This window comes from Eleutherodactylus coqui, chromosome 5, assembly GCF_035609145.1.
Source record: "Eleutherodactylus coqui strain aEleCoq1 chromosome 5, aEleCoq1.hap1, whole genome shotgun sequence".
Classification (NCBI taxonomy): Eukaryota; Metazoa; Chordata; class Amphibia; order Anura; family Eleutherodactylidae; genus Eleutherodactylus; species Eleutherodactylus coqui.
Window position 1 is genome coordinate 167,359,671 of NC_089841.1, and position 21,670 is coordinate 167,381,340.

General features: G+C 41.4%; 1 protein-coding gene across 2 annotated transcripts in view; it reads right to left on the reverse strand.

Annotated features, from left to right (window-relative positions):
* The window catches only part of LOC136628064 (solute carrier family 2, facilitated glucose transporter member 11-like), a 49,239-nt gene that overhangs the window by 585 nt on the left and 26,984 nt on the right, over positions 1-21,670 (reverse strand). For both annotated transcript variants that reach the window (XM_066603682.1, XM_066603683.1), the window contains 8 exons: positions 21,117-21,241; positions 15,825-15,954; positions 13,369-13,517; positions 11,693-11,880; positions 10,260-10,370; positions 6,330-6,431; positions 1,994-2,069; positions 1,068-1,195 (listed from right to left, as the gene is read on the reverse strand). In XM_066603682.1, coding sequence (XP_066459779.1) covers positions 1,068-1,195; positions 1,994-2,069; positions 6,330-6,431; positions 10,260-10,370; positions 11,693-11,880; positions 13,369-13,517; positions 15,825-15,954; positions 21,117-21,241 — 1,009 coding nt within the window. The remainder of the gene's footprint in view (positions 1-1,067; positions 1,196-1,993; positions 2,070-6,329; positions 6,432-10,259; positions 10,371-11,692; positions 11,881-13,368; positions 13,518-15,824; positions 15,955-21,116; positions 21,242-21,670) is intronic.

Below are 21,670 nucleotides of genomic sequence, written 5' to 3' on the forward strand. Positions count from 1 at the left end.
ATGCTGAACTGAAATTCATCGTTCGGCAGAAAAGTGAAAGATGGGGACAATTACACGCAACAATTATCGCTCAAAAGATGCCTTTTGAGCAATAATTGTTGTGTCTAAATGGGCCTTAAGTGTACAAAACATGGTACCTGAAGCAATACTGTTTCATATTACTACTCTCCACGCTAGGCTTTTGGTAAATATGGACTTTAACATAATCTTTGTATTAATATTCTATTATGCTGATCTCACTTAAAGGGAACGGATCGCTTACATTTTTTTACTGATCAAATCCAGATAGTGAAACATTTTCCATCTTTCTAATCCGTTTTTTTTAATGGAGACTGCCATCTTGCTTAAGCGGCAGTTAACAGCATTTAGAGACATGCTTTACAGCAGCCTCAAGGGCCATTCACACAATAGACAGGAGCTGACCCCTTGACTCCCATGGGAGAGCATTCTAGCCATGCCCTGTGACACATCTACGGCGGATGAACAGTTGTATGAGCAATAGACTTCTTATATGAAATTGTAAATATATTACATTACGTATTTTATACTGTGCTAAGCTTCTCAATTTTTTATGTAGGATATTATTAATATATACCGCATATCCGCCTTTTATTCCCTCGCTGTTCCACCACCACCCTTTCATTATCCCCCACCACTCAGCGTTTACTGGCACATGACCGCTTCACATAATCACTGGCTGCAGTGGTTACATTACGTGCTCTACTTACTGAACAGCTTCAGCCAGTAGACAGTAAACACCGACCAGCAGAGGACCATAGACCGCTGCCAGCACTTGATTAAAGAATTGTTGCTTTTCTTTTCAGTGACTTAGCTCACAGTTTATTTTTTACAGGCCTGGAAACTTTGAGATATACTGTTGCAGTTCCATATCTCAACATCTTGCAGGCAATAGGCATTTTCATCGTTTTGCAGTACAAGTTTTACTGTAAAAGCTGATCTTAGATTGGCCATTGACTTTTGGTACACACTTAATTTAAACAGTTCACTTTTTGATCACTGATAAATAAGATCCTTCTGATGGTGAGATATAAAGTAGTAATACTTACAACTATAAATGGGAAAACCATTCCTATTGCAAAAAAACTCATCCAGTTTACAGCTCCTCCTATCATATAAGCTCCTGTACGGCTTGATTGGGTAAATAACTCTGCAGTTAAGGTATTTGTGACACCACCTATGGGTTTAAGAACACAATGGTTTTGGTTAACAGAGAGATTTCCTTAACCCTTTCCAATCCACTGTCTGAAGTCTTTCTACATTCTGATTGAAGCTTGTACAGCTCCAATGTCAGAAGACGTCTGACAGGGTACACTTACCGTCTATTGCCAGCCACTCTGCTGTCGGAGCCTCCTGGCTCACGCACACTGGCTTTAGCTAGCAGGTGGCACCGTTAAATAACAGCAAAAAGAGAAAGCCTTTTAGGAAAACCTGAATCCAAAATTGGGTTGGAACGGGTTAAAGGGCCACTCCAGTGAAATTCTTTTTCCATTCGTTATGTAATTCAGGGGTGTTAAACCCATCTTCACCGAGGGCCACATCTGCCTTATGGTTGCCTTCAAAGGGCTGATTGTGAGACTGTATAGCACTAGTGAACCCAAAATAGTGTCCACAGTAGTAATAATGACCCCATAGTGGCCCTAGTATTAATAGTGTCTGTCATAGTGGCCCTACTAGTAATAGTAGTAATAGTGTCTGCCTAAGTGGCCCCAGTAGTAAGAGTGTCTGCCATCGCAGCCCCAGTAATAATAATGAAAGCCATAGTGATCCCAGTAGTAATAGTGTCCATCATAGTGGCCCTACTAGTAATAGTAGTAATAGTGTCCGCCTTAGTGGCCACAGTAATAATACTGGCCCCAGTAGTAATAGTGTCCTACCAAAAACATTGAATTAGAAACCACAATTAAACAGATATTTTCATTGTTCCGCTCATTACAATACAGTTTAGTTGAATTTTGTCATATATTTTACATACCTGGTCCTAGACCAAAACTTAATATAAAGGTTAGAATAGCTGCCATACTAAAATACGGTATCCATGGATATGAATCCTAGAAAAAAAGAAAGTAAAAAAACCATTATAATGTATAGGACCAACAGCTCTCAAAGTAAGGCTACAATTGCATTTGTGCAGAAGGCTCGATTTGGAGCCTCCAATGCAGATCCAACAGAAAATCCTGGATGATGCATGGTGCTGCACTATATCATGTGGGAAAATTTTAGGCGGTTTGTCAGAAGCTGAACAAATCCTATTAAAGCCCTTGGGGTCCATCTGGCACCAACCAGGTACTGCATGTGCCAAATGTGGCACTATCAGTATTTTCATTGTTTGGCTCTTCTAGCAGAACCCTGAAGACCTCCTGCGGATGTGAACTTGACATAAAACTACTATTAAAAAGAAGCGCTGTTGCATTGTATATTGAGAATGTTCAACACCATAAGAATGCTGCTCCTTTTCTGATTTTTGGTTTCTCCTCCCCATTTAAAACAATCCTAACTCTTATTTTTCAGCCGACATAGCTGTTTGAAGACTTGTTTTTTGTGGGACAAGTTGTATTTTTCAATGGTGTTATTTAATGTACCTTTTAATGTACTGAAAAACTTTTAAAAATGTCTAAGTGGAGTGAAATGGAAATAAAACAAAAATGTAGCCATCTGAAAGGGGCATTGTTATTACAGTATACATACTGCGGCAAAAATGGCATAACATTATTCTGTGGGTCAGTATGATGGCGATACCAAAGTTATTCATCTTTAGTTGTACTACTTTTTAAAAAAATCTATCTTTTAAAAAAAATTTTGTCGCCATCTTCTGACAGTCATAACTTTATCTTTTCATTGATGGTGCTGTGAGAGGACTTGGCAATACCAAATATGTTTTTTAACTGGGTCAGGAGGGGTGTCGTGTCTCCTTAAGGAGAGCACCTAAAAAGTGTATGGGAGACACCCAGGGGGTGAGTCAATCGGGGGATGGTATAGTCTCTCTCCAAGAAGAGCACCCAAAATCAAGCCGAGAGTGAATAAGTGGGACAGTAAGAGTTTTTGAGGTCTTTATAGCGAGGAAGAGGCAGATTTGGAAGATGTTTTTGAGGTGCAGGTGACATGAATGAGCAAGTGACTGAATATGGGGAGTGAAGGAAAGGTCAGAGTCGAATACGACCCTAAGACAGCGGCCAAGGATTATGTGCTGCCAAGGATTATGGTGGTACCACAAACTGAGATGGAGATATCAGATTTAGGTCAGTCAGTAGATAGCGGAAACACAAGAAGTTACGTTTTAGATAGAGAGACCACATAGTGTTGGATGTCCATACAGTGGACAGACAATCACTGGCATTTTGTAGTAGCGAAGTTGTGACGTCATGGGACAAAGTATATAATTAGATGTCGCTAACATAGAAATTGTAACCAGACCAAAATCTACTGATAGTTTGTCAAATGGGGGTTGAGTAAATGGAAAAGAGGAAAGGACTAAGGACCGACCCCTGAGGAATGCCAACAGCAAGGGAAAGAGGAGAAGAGTGGAGCTAGCGAATGAGACACTGAATAAGCGGTCAGAGAGGTACAAGGAAAATCAGGAGAGTGTAACATCTTAGGGCCAATAGTGCAGAGCATATTGAGGAGAATTTGGTGGTCTACAGTGTCAAACTCTGCAGAGAGATTCAAGAGGATGAGTAAAGAGTGGTTACCACTTGATTTAGCAGTCAGGAAATTGTTTAACACTTTAGTGAGAGTGGTTTATGTAGTATGTAAAGAGCAAAACCAGACTGCAAGGGATCAAGAAAAGAGTTTTCTAAAGGCCGGTTTAGACCCAACGATTCTCGCTCAAAATTTGCTCAAAGCTGTCTTTTGATGTCTAAATGCACTGACATTGTGCAGTTTTCGTGCACGAGTCATTCATCTTTCAATTGTAGTTTTCTTGAATAGAGCGATGAACTCTTATCAGCGTGCAGGCTGTTATCACAGTCGGCAGCGCTGATAAGATTCTTTCAGCCCGTGTCCCGCTGGTAGTCCACAGTGGGACGTGAGCCGTAATCACGGACAACAATATGGCTGTTTGCTTGTGCAGAACAGCTGTATTGTTCTCATAGCGATCGCGGGAGTGTCTCGCAGCCCCTGCATGGCTCTTAAGTAGCTACTTAGCTACTATGCAAAGATGATCGCTCAAAACTCTCACTCAAACTATCATTTGAGCGACTTTTCAGCGATCATCTGTCAGTGTAAATGGGGTCTAAGAGATAGCTTATTAAGTGAGAGTAGACCAGACATTCCAGGAGTTGGGAGATGATGGGAAGATTAGAGATAGGTCAGAAGTTGGTAGCACAGTACTAGATAAAACATATTTTCTTTACTGATGGGGATATGACAGCATGTTTAAAGAATGAGGGAAAAATACCAGAAGAAAGAGGCAGGTTGAATATTGTTGTGAAATGACCAATGACAGCGGGGGAGAGACACTTACATAGGTGAGAGGGAATAGGGTTAATAAGGCTAGAAGATAGAAGACTAGAGACTACTTCTTCTGTTGGTGGATCATATGCTAGAGGGGGTGCAGGAGAGAATGGAATCAAAGCTAACCGTGGACTGGGAAGTTTTTTCCTGACAGAGGTTGTCAGTTTTATCTTTGAAATAAGCCACCAGATCTTCAGCACTGAGATCTGTCATAGGGGGCTGTATTTTAGGACAGAGCACGAAGTGAAAAGTATCAGAGTTTTTGGGTTATGGGATAGTGAGATGAGAGAGGTGAAGTAGGCTTGTTTAGCATTGTGCTGGGCAAAGTGTGTTCTGAGCATGAATCTGTAGTGGAGAAAATCTGCAGACGTTTGTGATTCTCTCCACATGCATTTGGCACATCTAGAGCACCGCCAAAGGAAATGCGTTTGAGCCGTAAACCAGTGGTGGCGCAGTCTGCAACGGGAGGGTCGGATCATGGGGGCGCACGGCTTAATCTATTATAGTTTTAAGCGTTTTATTGTAGTGCTCAGCAGCCAAATTGTGACAAGAGAGTGAAGAAATCAGGAATAGCGATGACTAATAAGTCTTGAGAATTCATTGGTGAAAATGGCCTGAAAATGTCTGTGTGTGGTAGGTAGGAGTGTCCTTAGAAAGACAGAGAGGAAGCTATGATTGAAGAGTAGGAGAGAGGAGTTTGCAAAACTAGAAACACAACAAAGACGGAAGAAAGCCAAATCAAGAGTATTGTCATCTTTGTGCGGGGGAAGTTGTAAACCGTGAGAAGCCTAAGGAGGAAGTTAGTGATAAAAGCCGAGAGGCAGTCAGGTAAATCAGGTCGCCAATTGGATGTTGAAGTTGCCCAAAATGAGAGTTGGAAATTCACAGAATAAGAAGTGGTGGAGCCAGGCATCTGAGTGATTAAGAAATAGGCTGGGAGGGCCCAGGGGCGGTAGACAACCGCCTTTTACATAGACAGAAGAGTCTAAGGGTTTGGACCCCAAAGGAGGGGAATGTCAGCGAAGGTAAAAGAGGGATAACCTGAAAGGTGCATCGTGAAGGAGAACAATACCTACTCCTCCACCACACTTATTTTTAGGTAAGGGAGAAGTTTACGCTACCAAAAGATAGACTATTCAATCCATGTTTTTGTGAGAGCCAGTAGGGTTGGAGATTTTGCAATAAATTCATCATGAATGTTTGGGGATTTATTGCACACTGACTGACCTTCCAGAGTGTACATTTTAAAGGAGATGTGAGGGTGAACAGCGAGTGGTAACTGTATAAGATGGGTTTCTTAGAGGGGTAGATAAGTTATAGCCAGTGGAAATAGATGGTGGACCTGGGTTAGGAGAGCTGCTTCCCGCAGCTAGTGGGAGGAGGATAGAGAGGGTGAGCAGATGACTGAGAGGTTTGTGGAAGCAGCTTTAATGTTTCACCGTGGAATTAATTGGGTTGAGGCATTTAGGAAAGTGAACAGTGCTATGAACTGTGCATCGGTGAGGGAAGGAGAGAGGAGCTGATGTGGATGGACTCCACTGAAGGCGACATAGATTGTTAGCTGAGAAACAGAAAGATAACAGGAAAAAAGAAGCAATAGTGAAGGTGTGGAAATGCAATTTACTAAAGAAGTGTATGTGGCATACGTGTCTAACGGCCATTGTATAACTGATACTTAGTCAAACAAATTAAACCTTGCCAACAAATGATATGTGCCACTATATGAATGTAGAAGTGAAATAATGCTGCTGAATTTCATGTGAGTGCCTTCATTTACGTAATCATCATTTCATGGACATTTTCTTAATCTGCCTTATTTAGCTACTTTAGACAATTCAGATCTACAAATTGATAATTACCTGAAATGTGAGTGTTATTGTTAATAAAATACAAAACAATGCCATCAAAGAATATCCACCAATGATGAGAACTCGTCTTCCAACTCTGTCTATCAGCAAACCCTGCAAATAATACATTTCTTATTAGCTAGGGGAGATAGTTATGAGAGGCATCAGCTTTGACAATATTTGGAAAAGACAGAATCCATGTGTTAAACTATATTATCTATAGATAGAAGCATTCCAGAAGAAGAGGACTTGTCACCATTCCTGGCATGTCAGCCTTTATAAATGCTTGAAATTCCCAATGAAATAACAATTCTGGAGCATCTTTTCTTAGAACTCTGCACTGTGTTAAATATGCATAACTTGACTACTGGCTGTTACCATTCCCTTGTCAAAAAGGCTGTGTCCCTAGGCAGTACTGATACTGTCAGCATTGAGTGGACTGTGTAAAAGTGTGTAGGGACACCTCTCCACCAACTCCAGTAGAAAAAACAGAGGAATGGTACCAAAGGCATCACAGAATTGATATTTCATGGTAAATACAATTTACTAAAAGAGATATATGAAAAGAGCTGACAGCTTCACTTTAACCCCTTCTCGTCACAGGACTTCTACTCCTTTATACATTCTGGGTGGGTAGGCGTTCCCATGAAATGACGTATATTTATGTCTTATGGATAGTGGGAGCTCACTCAGGAGCTGCCGGATCTGGGGTCTGAATAAAATTAGGGATCTATTCTGTGGTCTGAAATTAATATAGGGGTCTGAATATATTTAGGGGGTTGTTCTGGGGTTTTATATTAAAATGAGGTTCATAAAAGAAGAAAGTTAAATTGCTCACCATACATAGATGAAAAGTAAACCTTCGGAATGGTAGGTTGCAGAGGACAAACTTGTCAGTTTATAAGCAGGTCAGACATTGGTGAAATGGCGAATTTTATAGCACATCCTTTGAAATTAAAATCTTTATATTGAAATTGCATTTAAATTAGGATTTTCCCAGGGGGCAGTAGCATACAGCGCTTATGCATTTTGAACTAGAAGTCTTTAGCCTTAGAGTGTGTCATGGGAAATTACAAGATATTTCCAAAACTACTATGGTAATATTGAATTCTGACATTCAAGTCGACAGAATTCTGGATGATAGTCACACATATCGTAAATTCGAGTCTGACCCTACATCAATTTCTAAACTGTCCCTTGAGAAAGTTATCAAGGAATGAATCAGCCTGAAATGTGTTAGGCGATAAAGAAATGAAGTTTGTGATTAATGAAAATCCAGTCATTCTTGTATTTTATGGACGGACAAACACCCATGAGAATGTGTTCTCTCCACCCTTGAGACCCATCATCTCAGACATTAGATCTCTCAGTGAAGGACTCGGTGCTTTGAAATTTACTATGTCATCGTTTGACTCCATACACCTCTTAGATTTAACCCTACAGGGCTATCGAACTACTGAATACGTGATTACTCTTTCAATGGAAGTGTTCAAACAAAGGCTGGACAGACATCTGTCTGGGATGATTTAGTGATCCTGCACTGAGCAGGGGGTTGGACCCGATGACCCTGGAATGTTCCTTAGTTGTATTTTCTAGTGAATATGGCATTAATTTCAAGCAGATCATATATAAATACTTACTTGTACTTAAGCAAGATCCAAGACATTTTATCCCAAAGTGTGCATAGTAGTCCTAAATAGAGATGCACTGAACTTGTAGAACCCCTAATTTTGGTCTAACGTTGCTAAAAATTTGGCTCGGTGACAACCCACACCTCAGGCAGGTTGTTTTTGTCGAACTGGAAGTTCATTCAGAAAACCCCTGAAACAAGTACTGAATACTTTCTAGAAGTCCAGTGTTGGTGCTGCCTTTTCAATGGATTGTCAGCACTATTGATGGAATTGTAAAACTCCATGCAGAAGTTGTCTTTGGTCAGATTTAAATCGAGGACTCCAGCACTGCAAGGCAACAGTGCTAACCACTGAGCTGCCTTCATTGAAGAGGCCCCCTTCCTTAGAAAGTACTTGTTTTAGTTTTTTTCCCGAATTTCTGGTTCGGTTCGACTTAATTCCAACTGAACCGCATTTATGATGAGATTTGATGAACTGACAGAACTTAACTTTAAAAGTTTGCTCATCTCTAATCCTAAAACTATTACCAACCCTGGCTCTCCTTTAAGGATTTTTATCATTGTGGAGGTACATATTGCAATACATGATAATACATCCTGAAGATGAATACATTTAGCACTTTCGGTAATCCTGATCAGTTTTTTGTATCACCTCATATTTAAATTATAGTTCCAATCATGTCTAATGGTTGCAGACAAACTGTAGTTTGCAATATATAGGTTTGCATATAATGCAAGGTGAGAGTACGTTTAGCTGAGCACATTTATGACATTAGCAACAAGTCCATGGGTATTTCAGGAGCAGCCAGGCAGTTTATGGAGGCACTGTTTAATGTTTATCTATGCTTAGGACAAATTAACTGACCTCCAAGAGAAGGCAGCTGGAGGAAGTGCCTGCTCATGAAAGAAGTCCACTGGATCCTGTATTTGAACACATGGGCTTTGCCCAGTATAAATTACAGAAGTGATTTGGCTGATATTTATTACTGCATGTTGCAGGATGAGATAATCTGATAGGTCAATCAGGTAAATTGTGCCCCCCCCCCCCCACACCCTTTTCCCCGAATCAATTAAAAATTTCCCAACTTAATAAAAATGATTGACATATTTTCAAAGATCCCTGGAAAAACCTGTAATTAAATGCAGCCCACCGTATCATACTTTATACAGGCCCCAGAACAGTCTTATGCAATTTATACAGACCCCTGGTCACCCCATGTAATTTCCATAGACCCCCAGAACAGTCCCTGTGATTTCTGCAGACTCCAGAACAGTTCCTTGTTATTTATACAGACCCCATTCCCACCTGAATACAGGCTACATAAAAAAAAACCAAAAAAAACAACTCACCTCTCTGCTTGTTCTGGACACTGCCTCAATCATAGTGCAAGGATGTGCTGCTGCCACTACTCGGGGTCCTCTTCTGCTCCGGGTGTCGCTGCACACTGCATCAGGGTATACTGCAGCAGCGAGACCCGAAGAAGCATTGAGTAGTAATATACACTATGCGTCTCAGATCTCCTGTCACTACTTCTCGAGTCTCCTATTGCAATGAGCGCTTCCCTCAATGGAAGCGCTTACAGCCTAGAAAGATGAGTAGCGCAACGTTTTTTTTTCAGTAAAACTGTGCCCCACCTAACCTACCCCTCATGCCAGCCCTGGCTCGCTATATAGAATTGTTGCTTACAAGGAATTTATGCAGTTTTTGTGTGAATTTGATCTACAGTTCACATACTGCTTTAATGAATCCTACTGGTGCATATTTGTTTTAAATATCATGTGACTTACCATGATGCACGCTAATACTAAGGACATCTAGTCCGAAACGGGTAAGTATTTGTAAGATTGTGCTACTTGTCATTGGGAATATCCTGTTAAAAATAAAATCTTCATTAAAAGTATATGCTGGAGAATTCGCTATTTCACCATTAATATAAGGTGTCTGGTCTGGGGTATCATATTAAATTAATAGAGGGGGCCGGAAATATCTAGGTGAGACTGAGATCTAAAATTAAATTAGGGGTTTAATATCAAAATGGGGAGCCTGAATATATTTAGCCCCACCCTTTTATATAAGCCTCGCCTCTTGAAAAGGCCACTCCAATTTTTGCTTTGACCTGCTCAGATAAGTATCGCCCCTTGAAGGGTTCTGCAGGTTACCATCTGCCTCTATGGTAGGGATGCCATTGATCTTCAGCTTCTTGCTGTGGGAATCCAATGTGTTTTGCCTGGATGGTATAATTTGTTATATGTTGATACCAATAATGTAAAGAATTTGCTACTATACCCTGTGAAAATCAGAGCTCTCTTACACATGTCATAGCGGTGATACATTCACAGACGCCAGTCCCCAGTGTCACATAAGGGATGTTTGCACTTGGAATCCCAGCTTTTTTGAACACATAAACTGCATAAAAGTAGATCTGTAAAACATAAGAACTTGGTTTGAAATTTACGCTACATTTAGTATTAATGTAACTTAGTGATATGTTGTATTATAGTAGCAAGAAAAAGTATGTAAACCCTCTGGAATTACTGGTTTTTGCATCCATTACTAATAAAAAATGTTCAGATTGTTATCTAAATCACAATTATAGACAAACACAATCTATGTTAATAACACACAAGAAGTTGTACTGTTTGTCTTTTATTGAGCACTTTAAGTAGACATCCACAGTGCAAGGAGAAAAAGTAAGTGAACCTCTGTGTTGATGTCTTCTCAAATTGCTAAATGGCAAAAAAAGTGTTTTAGTGAGGGGGCCTCCACACTGGCGAGAAAATCGAGCGATTTTCTCACAATGTGGGAGGGAGTGAGGAACGCATGATTATGAAACCAATGAATTTTAATGGTTTCATTCTCATTTGCGATATTTTCACTCCTGTGATGCTGCATGAAAACAAAATCGCAGCATGTAATCTATTTTTGCGATATTACCCATAGTTTTTAATAGGGCCGGTGGCAGCAGCTCCGGCCCCATTGAAAACAAAGGGAGAACGTCGTGATTGTGACAGCAGCGGCAGGGTGTTCAGTGATAAGGGGACTCCACGCAGGGATGAAGGAATCCCCTGCCACTGCTGTCACAGCAGTGGCAGAGAATTGCATTGCTCTCCCATTGCTTTCAATGTGGCCAGCGCTGCTGCCGCCCCATTGCAAGCAATGGGATAAAGGGATTTTCCCACAGTGATGTGAGGCTGTTTTCACATGAAAACGCTTCACATCCAGGGGATTCCCATGGATTGCGAAGGCGATATCGGGCTGTGAATCATGGCCCGATATCCCTCTCGCAAAGGTTCAGAAGATCTTAGGGAGATGAGATTTACTATCAATATGAAACAAATGAGTGGAGAATATCATGACCAGTGACTCCCTACACCAAATTGATGCTCTCCCCAAAAAGAAACTTTATTCCCTCTGACTCAAATTGAAGGTCTCTCACTAAACTTTGCTGATGTGGGTCTTTTCCTTCTCGAGGAGACTTTTAGCTATGTTCTCAAAGCCCGTTGAAAGGTCTAACATTGACTTATAGGGAATTCACCTTTAAATAGGTAGTGTAGTGGAAGTACTTTTCCATCCCCTATTTGCATCCTTTTCTTCCCACGGAGCATTGCATTACAAGGCCTACGCCAACTGGGCACTCTCCTCAAGAAGAAACTTTATCTTCCTCCAGACTCTATTTGCCTACTTGGTACGTAGACTTAGATCTTAGATGAGATTATGTAATAGTAAGGTTTTTTTTTTACTTACTGCATTAATTCCAGAGAGCTGCTGTCCAATGTTAGCCACAATTATGGTAATTAGTTGCCATTTTACTGATTGTTCAAAGAACAGCTCCAGTATCGTCTTCTGTTTCTCGCCGTTTAAGGCACGTGATTCTTTCTGGATATCATCCATTTCCATTTGGTAATGTCGTGAACCATAAAGTGATTTTAGTGCTGGTTAATGAAAATAAAATACACTATCTGGAGTTCAAAACTTAATAGTTACATGTTAGGGGTGAAAAACAGAAAACAATCCATAAAGTTTCCCCCAGTATACAGTATTTTAATGCAAAATCAAATAAAACCAGGGGTTGCCAGTCGGGATTGGCTGGCTCTGTAATAGTGGCACTATGGTTGTTACTGTTCTAAGATCATTCTACTGTTTAGTTAGGGAGCTGTGGATGGTACTGTTCTGGGGCAGTGTGGATGTCTCTCTCATTGGGTGACTCTGGCTAACTGTATTCTGGAGCTGCCGGTTCTGGGAGTGAGGTGGTTGGCACTGTTCAGAGCAGGGTGGATAGTTTATCCTGGGGACATTGTGTCTTTGTTCTTGAGGCATTCTAGTTGAATCAGATCTGGAGGTGTTTTGGACACGAAAATTTTGGACATGAAAATGGAATATAGCTGAAAGCAGGTAATGCAAATCTTTACGGAGAAACTAGCAATAATTGAGCTGACTATAACAAAGTACAGAGGACCACAAGGACCAAAATCATCCAAACTGGACCGTTCCCTCAAGTGGAGTGTTCGCTCTGAAAAGGGCAACCCCACTGTGGAAGAGAGACCAGAACCAATCCGAGCCTATCTGGTGAAAAGTACACTAACACTAAACCTCTGAGACTGTATAAACTAAAAGTAAAAAGCTGCTTAACCTCTATGACTTGAACACAAGATAACCAATAAAATTTTCTAGAGACACTTCAGGCACAGCGTGTCAATAGTACACTTACAGTATAACCAGCAACCTCTGTTCAGAGGAGCTGGAATTAATAGCACTAGAAAGAAACTGATTAATTGTGGATGTTCCAGGCAGTTATTAGCAGTTACCTGCTGTATATGGAGTGGGATCAGCTTGTGAGCCCACTCCATACACAGCATGTGTTATGGATGGCCATTACGTCCTAACTACACAATGTATTTGCAGTTAGGACATAAATAGTCTTATCTGTGTCAGGAAGGGGGTAACTATTGTACAATAACTATTGTACTAATTTTAATAAATGATAGTAGCATATTTTTCAGCTAGAAAGTGAGATCTTGCAAAAAGTTTGTTTCCAACTCCTGCAAGGGGGAAGGGGGGGGGGGTCGAGCAAATAATAATCCTGCTATCTAGCATTTAAAAAAATAAATAATTAATGGACCACATTTAGTAGTATTTTTATTTTTTTTTGGGGGGGGCACTATTCATTTATTAAATAAAACAGACATCCAATTTTAGTGAAAGATCCTCTTTAAATACATTTCTGTAAAAGAACCTGAAATATACATTTTATTGGTTGACGAGAAAAATATATTTCCAAAATTTTGGAGCTCCGTGGGCCTTTGTGTTCTGTAAGCCTACACATATAATTCTTATAGTAATCAGCATCACACAAATCGCAAGTACACAGACGTTAGTGATATTAATTCCACAATGCGGCTTTATTAGGGCTCATGTCTTACCCTTTTGGCATTGATATTCATCTTTCTTGTCTATCAGAAGGTATCTGGGACTCTCAGGAAAGCATGGCAGCGTCAGTAGCTGTATAAGAGCCGGAATGGCACAAGAGGACAGCAATAAAGACCAGGAGCTTTCACCACCCAGCATCTCTCTACAACATACAAGACCTGTGAGTACGGAGACTCTTCAACTCAGAGGCAATTAACATTAGCACATTTAGGCTGGATATTTTATGTATTGATTTTAAAAAATCTGTTCTTATAGTTTATAAAATTTTTACTGGTACATTTCTAATAATAACTATTTGGAATCAAATTGATACGTCGTCCTCATCTGCGGGGGGGGGGGGGGAGGATGGAGGAGCCAGAAGCAGGAACTGAGCTCCCGCCCCCTCTCTGCCTCCTCTCCGCCCCTCTGCACTATTTGCAATGGGGAGAGGCGGAACGGGGGCGGGGCTAATTCTCGTAACTTAGCCCTGCCCCCATCCCGCCTCCTTTCATTGCAAATAGTGCAGAGGAGCGGAGAGGAGGCGGAGAGGAGGCAGAGAGGGGGCGGGAGCTCAGTTCCTGCTCCTGGCTCTTCCATCCTCCCCCCTGCAGATGAGGACGACGTATATCGGCTCGGCGTGAAAACCGAGCCGATATACGTTTGTGGGAATGCAGCCTTTAAGATTGTAAAATGTTTAATCACTGGGATATTCTACATAAGGGTGCATTTACACAGGCAAGTACAATATTAGTTTGAGAAACTCAGACCAGTATCGCTCTTGCAAACCCGCGATTTTTATCCGAGTGCAATGCATTTTGCGAGAGAATCGCATTGCACTTACATTGTTGCACTTGCTATTTTCACCTACGTGAGAAACGCCGTTATTCACTATGGGAGTAAAAATGCATTGCATTTGCATATACATGCGAGTTCAGTGTGATTTTTTTTTCTCTTCTCCCATATGGAAGAATGGGTGATTCTTCAACAGACTCACCCAGAAATAGGACATGCTGTAGTTTTTCTCTCGCACCGCTTCCTCTCATAGCACTGCGAGAGAAATATCGCACATATAAATGCATCCAGTAAAAGCAATTAGTGTTTTTTCCATGCAAATTCTGTCATCTTGCAATGCACAGAATGTGCAGAAAAATCCTCTCTGTAAATGCAGCCCAACAGATCATGTGCAATACCTCCTTGCCATGTGTAGCATAGGAATAGTGTATTGAGCAATAGCAATTTACAGCATAAATAGACAACAAGCCATCTCTGCTATACACTAGTAAAGGTCTTTAAATCTAGCGCCTTTGAGACCAATACATGTCAGATTGTCAAGTATTCTGGACTGTTGGATGCCAGATTAATAATGTCTGCTATATCTCATTGGTATGAGAATGATCTTAAACATAAGACCTACAGTATAATGCTTTTTTCTAAATTTAAAATGTGATGCTCCTTTTTATCTTTAACCCTTTCCAATCCAATTTGTATCCTGGTTTTCCTAGGGGGCTTACTTTTTTTGTGCCGTAATACAACGGCGCTATCTGCTGGCTTAAGCCAGTACTGCATGAGGTGACACGTTGGATAGGCTCTGTCAGCAGAGAGGCTGGCAATATACAGTAAGAGAACCCCAACGGAGATCTTCCAACATCGGAGCTGTACAGCCTTAAATCATCATGTCTTCAGAGGTCAGACAGTGGACTGCAAAGGGTTAAAGGGAACCTTCCATGTTGAACATGCAGTCCGATCTGTGAGCTGAATCTAACAGAGCAGAAAAAGCAGAACAGATAGATATATAGCTTTGTGAGGAAAGATTCAGTATAAGTTATGCTTTATTAATGTAAATTGGAGGGCCCTGTATGTGTGTGCACACAGAGATAGCTGTCAATCACTGATAGGACCGCCCACTGGACTCTTAAGCATCGAAAGAGCAAAATACACGTTATACGGAATCCTCCCCCATAAGGGCGAGCACCCACTGGCGTTTGCGTTCTCCGCGGGAAAAAACGCAGCATTTTCGCCGCGTTTCTCGCGTTTTTTCCGCGCGTTTTTCGCGGCGTTTTCCGTTAATTTCCATTGACATTCATGGGTGCATTAGGAGAAAAATAGGGACACATATACAACTGACAGTTCCTATGTTAAAAACGCAAACGCAACGCAAAAAAAACGCCAGTGGACAGGAACACATGTTATCTCTATGCCTGTGCAGGAAAAACGCAAAACGCAGGTAAAAAAACGCCAGTGGGTGCTCGCCCTAAAACTATATATCAATCTGCTCAGCTCCTCCTGCTCTATAACATCATGCCTTCACATCAGACACTGTGTTCAATATGCCCCATATAAGTGCTATATGGGTCCATCTTTGGCTGAAGGGAGAAGCCAAAAATGACCAACAGAGAATGAGTGCTGCAGACTTAAAATTCAGGTATTCTTTAACTAAATCCTGCCTTCTGTAATTTTAGACAGTCCATACCGTAAACCAACAATCTGTCCTGTCAAGATCCCAACAGTCAGGAATATGTTAATGCCCACAGATGTAAGGCCCCTTATTTTCTTGGGAGCTATTTCTCCCAGATATAATGGCTGCACACACATTCCAACACCTGCAAAAGAAAGCAAACAATATTCTATATACCTCTTTATAGCATAAATGACATCTATTGAACACAATAGGCGGATGAATTGAGTTCTGCAAAGGTCATCTGTCTCTCAGGGAGAGTCCTCAGCAGCCATATGGAGTAACTCTTCTTGCCCATTACCATAAATACTGTCCGCAGCACACCCTGCAGCCACACTACACAATTCTTACCAATCATGCTGGCCATTAGTCTCCAGCTCCTAGCAAGGGTCCCAGCTGCTTCTAGAGCTTCTATTTCCTATGTAATGCTCGAGCTTCAGGTCCAAGCTATGCTCTCTGCTGTATCTATATCTCCCACAGACAATTTAATCTAATGGTGTGTATATTAAATGTTATAGTCTAGTATTGCTGGGAGCTGGTGCTGCCGCTACATCTGCACTGATGATGATCCAGACCGGGCAAGCAGGGAGATACCTCCCATTACAGCCATATGACTTTAAAGGGCACAGTTCTCTCCCTTACCATGATTCATACTGTATCACTGGTGAAACTAATGCTCACCATACAAGCTGGCATTTGCATAGTCAAAGTCACCCCATCACCGTTTATTAATGTTTCAGACCTTCATTCACATTCATTAACAACAGCATTTGCATTTTTATCCTAAAATCTCTGTGTTCAGCCTCATTTAGGCTGTAAATTAATAGCGACAGTAAGGTGACATTGATGTTCTTTCTGTTACATGGGTATTACATAGGTTTCCTGCTTATCTAGTCTATCAGCCTATATTCCTTGGAACATAACAGTAGTTTAGTCATGACTTCTACAAACTGCAAGGGAGGCACAAATAGCCCTTGTATAGGTTTTTTTTCTTAGTCGTCCTTTATATATTGTACACAGGATCACATGATATTTATATTGTCAATTATATATTTATTAGGGTGGCCCAAAAACTCAACTTTCAACTACAAAGCAAGACACCCTCTATTTTTTTTCCCTTTTAACAAACCTGTATTTGGGGCATTTTCGGTTCTTATGTCTATGACAAGGTTGTGCTCAGAGACCAGGAATTTTTACTAATGACCAAGAAGAAACACAACTGTTGCTTCTAATCGCAAATCGCAAGGCTGCTCCAACACAGATGACCAAGAAGTCTGCCGACCAGTCCTTTAAGGGGTTTTCCAGTTAAATAATATTGATGACCTATCGCGTTGATTTCAATGAGAGCCGTGCCTGCAGTTACAAGCACCGGCCACTACACAGAGGTCAGCGAAGAGGCTTCTGTTATTGCGGTGCCGGCAGCATGCGCCCGCTCAGCTGATCAGTTGGGGTCCCGAACGATGGACCCCAGACGATCAACTATTGATGACCTACCCTGATGATAGGTCATCAATAGTATTTAACTAGAAAACCCCTCTAGGCACTGACTGACAAGTATTTGTGTCGTCATTTGAACTATATTAATAAATTTGGAGGTATTATATACAGCACAAATGTGTAGGTTGTTGGACAAATGCCATTGTCAATACTTCATGTTCTAAAGTATGGTGGTTGTTTTGCAAAAGCAAATTGTTACTATTAAAGGGGTTGTCCCGCAAAATGAAGTAAAGGTAAACACTTCTGTATGGCCATATTAATGCACTTTGTAATATACATCGTGCATTAAATATTGGCCAAACAGAAGTTATATACTTATCCCCCCGGTGTTGGCATCCCCGTCTCCATGGCGCCGACTGAAGCCTTCTTCTGTCTCGATTAGACGCGCTTGCGCAGTCTGCCTCTTCTGTCCCGTTGAAGGGGCCGCTCCGGCGTGCTCGCGACGCACAGCTGGTCTGCGCACCGGTGTGGCGCGAGCACGCTGGAGCGGCCCCTTCAACGGGACAGAAGAGGCAGACTGCGCAAGTGCGTCTAATCGAGCCGGGCGAAGGATTCGGTCGGCGCCATGGAGACGGGGACGCCAACACCAGGAGGGGGTAAGTATATAACTTCTGTATGGCCAATATTTAATGCACGATGTATATTACAAAGTGCATGTATATGGCCATACAGAAGTGTTTACCTTTACTTCATTTTGCGGGACAACCCCTTTAATGCTGTAGGTTGTGTAACTGGAAATCTTGCGCTTAGGCGCCATTCCTCATAACATACATCAGTTTTGAGCACCATCTAGCAGTTGGAATTTAAAGCTAAAACTTTATCCTAACATTTCTATTAGCAGACATAACACATTGGGAAGGTGTCTTGCTGTATAGCTGCCACTTTATTTCTTGCCATATCTCTATGAGCCACCCTAATATTTATATTGTCAAGAAACAACCTCCGAATCACCTCATTAAAGCCCAACTCCACCTACAAGCTGTAAATTCACATGTGACTGCAGTAAGTATTCCCATACCCTCAGCATCGCACTCACAGTAATACAGGACATTAAAGTAGGGAGTTGTTTGTAGAGTCTTAAGTGATTTTTTTTCCCCCACCAAGAAAGGGGGTTTATATTTGGCTGGGCTCACACAACTGTCAGCGCCGTTGTGCTGCACACGAATCTCTTGCACGCCGGCATGCAGCAAGTACGCACAAGTAAATACGTACTTGCTGCGTGCCGCAAATCCCCATGCATTTTTTTTTTTTAATACGTGCATGGAATGATATAGTGCGTTTGCCTTCAAGACACCTCCAGAGGAACCCATTTGAACCTGAGGAAGAACACCTCCAGATTGCCTTGCACTAGACAAAATGATGTCCCTTATGATGTAAATGAGTGCAATATTAATCCCTACTGATAATACTTTTGCATTGGCTGCAGCAGCTTGTGACGTCCTGTAAACAGTTTGTTGCAGCCTGTAAATATGATGGGGCTGAGCGGGACACAGTAGGGAGCCAGGAGAAGCTGATCTATTGTTTTAACCCATGAAGGGCTTGTTTACAGTACAATTGTATAACTCGGACAACCCTTTAATAAGATCCCTACTCAAATTGAAAGAAAAAGTAATTATGTTTTTATTTCTTTCCACTGAATTGTCTAAATAGATTCTTGCTTTTCGGACTTCTGGGACACGGCAGCAATTACCGGAGTGGTTTTCAGGAAAGTGGTGGAGAAATACTAATGCCCTTAGACTGGCGACAGGTTTGATAAAGTGCCTATTTATTAGTGGTAAATAAAGAAGAGCGGGCTGTTAGGAGGAGAAGGCTTTAATAAGTAAAATGTCTCACTCTTTGTAATCTTGTAGCTTTTTTCGTGCAGCACGTTGCCCACTTTACATTCCCTCGCCTTTGATAAATGAACCAGACAGCACTGGTCTACCTTTAATCAATGAAGGCTTGCGGTCAGATTGTCAGGACTTTTTGCTCTCTTATTTTTATTTTTAGAGTTCAAAAGCTATTTCTAGGCTGTTTATATATACGCTGATCGTCTCATATCTCCATGTCCCCATGGGGCTTACTGTCTTTCTTTACCTTAGTCATGGGCTTACACATTCTACAGTGTATAGATGTTACATTTCCCCCCAGATTCTAGAGTTTGATCGCTCTCTCGCCTTCATCAAACAGCAGAATTGTAAATACTGCATTATAATTGATGGATCTTGTATGGATATAGTCACACACAGCAGAGTCGTTGCAGAAATTTCTGCTACATGTAAATATACTTACTTATGGATATCAAATATTGTAGGGGGCCAAGAGTTTGAAGTTTCAACTCCACAAGAGTCAATAGTGTAGTGCCAACCAACCTACCTACAGCTATTTATTAAAGAATTATAATTCCCTTCTTCATTCTCCTCATCTGATAAATCTAGTTATTGGTCATGCATAAAATGAAAAATGGCATGCTATTACACTTTTTGATTGATATTTCACACCAAAACCATCACATCCTCATGACTAATGAGGTTCCTAGCAGTCCAACTCAACAACTTAAAGGGGTTGTCTGAGTTGTAGCTTTCATGTAAAAACGCCATCTACATGCACTAAAATAACATAGGCACATACTTACCTCTCCCCGCTGTGTCCTGTGGTGCTGCTCCAGGTCTGCACTCTCACATCACATTTACTGGCTGCCCTAGCCTTTTTACAGGCGCTGCAGCCAATGACAGAGCTCAGTGCTCGATCGCCAAGCTCTGCTATTGGCTGCAGTGCCTGTGACATCCTATAAATTAGGCGGGGCTACAGCCTGTATACAAACATAGGCACGGAGGACTGAGTGGCAGTGCATAGCGGGAAGAGGCGAGTTTATGTCTATTTGCTATGTTAGTGCATGTAGAAGGGATTTTACATGAAAGCTACAACCCATACAACCCCTTTTAAACATTTAGTGTATGTAGCACACACACAGACTTTACATTTATCTTTAGCAATAGGTACCAGTTGGCACTACTGTGGGTGAAGGGTGTATTTTAGTATATGCCTGTAGAATTCCTAACTTTGTTCCTGTAGCGATACCTTTATATCCATTGTAGATGTAACTTCTACCATTTAATACCTAACTGGAACTTGTCAACAGTTTATAGCAATGTAAACCAGGACCAGCGCTATAATAATGGGAGTCCACGCTTTCACACAATTGTCTTTGTAGGTCTGCTGATAAAAGCATACCTGCGCCACATGTAAGTGAGGCAGAGCGGTCCGGCGGGCGTGCTGGACCATCTCTGCTAGCACCTCCAGACGTGGATGACATAGAAGACATCATCCACTCAGCTCTCTCAAGTTTTGTAGATGGTCTGTCCTTTTGTGGGCTGAATCACGCTGCTCATCTGCTCATGCGCCGGCTGACGATGTCCCATTGCTCATGTGAGACTTGGGAATGCTGCATAGATGACAACTACTATGTCATCCATGTCTGAGGAGGCGAGAGGGGCTGACTTAGGGGCAGAACAAGATGGTAGAGACAGTCTGGCACGTCCACTGGACCGCTCTGCCTCATTTACAAGTGCGGCAAAATTGTAAACTTCGATAACCCAGGCATACTTTTATCAGGAGACATGCAAACATAATTGTGTGAGAGAGTGGACTCTCATTATTGTGGCGCCGGTCTTGGTTTACATTGCTAATAACTCATGACAGGTTCCTGTTAAGATCTTAAGCAAAAACCTTTGTTTTCTGTCTTCCGCATTCACATTGTAGACCTTCACTAACAATGGGCTAAATATAACAGCGATGTATTAAAAAAAAAAGTATTTGCATATATATTACCTGCATTGATTCCTATTAGGAATCTCCCAACTATCAAAAGTTCAAATAATCCAGCTGGTTGTGCAATTCCCATGAAAAGAGCAGCAAGAATGGCTACAACATTATTCACAAGTAGAGCTTTTTTCCTGCAATACAGATGAGCAGATAATTTAGTATCAGCAGGACATCAAAAGTAATTGAAAGGTTATTTGCTTCAGATCAGACAGGTATAGAAACGTAAAGTCCCTTTTACACTGCAATGTACAGTGGAACGAGAAAGCATTGAGCGGTGAAGTAAAGATCATATACCGTTCGCTTGAAAGTGGACAATAATTGGGTAGTTTGGATCATTCATTAAATCAGACCTGCACATTAAGTCAACCTGTCCCCCACTTATTTCCAATCAGCAAACCGTTACAACGCCGGTTTATATGAAAAGATTTGTAGCAGAAAATGATTTTTAGGTCCGCATGAAAGATCTGATCACTGAGAATTAGTGATGAGCGAGCATACTCGCTAAGGGCAATTGCTCGAGCAAGCATTGCCCTTAGCGAGTACCTGCCCTCTCGAGAGAA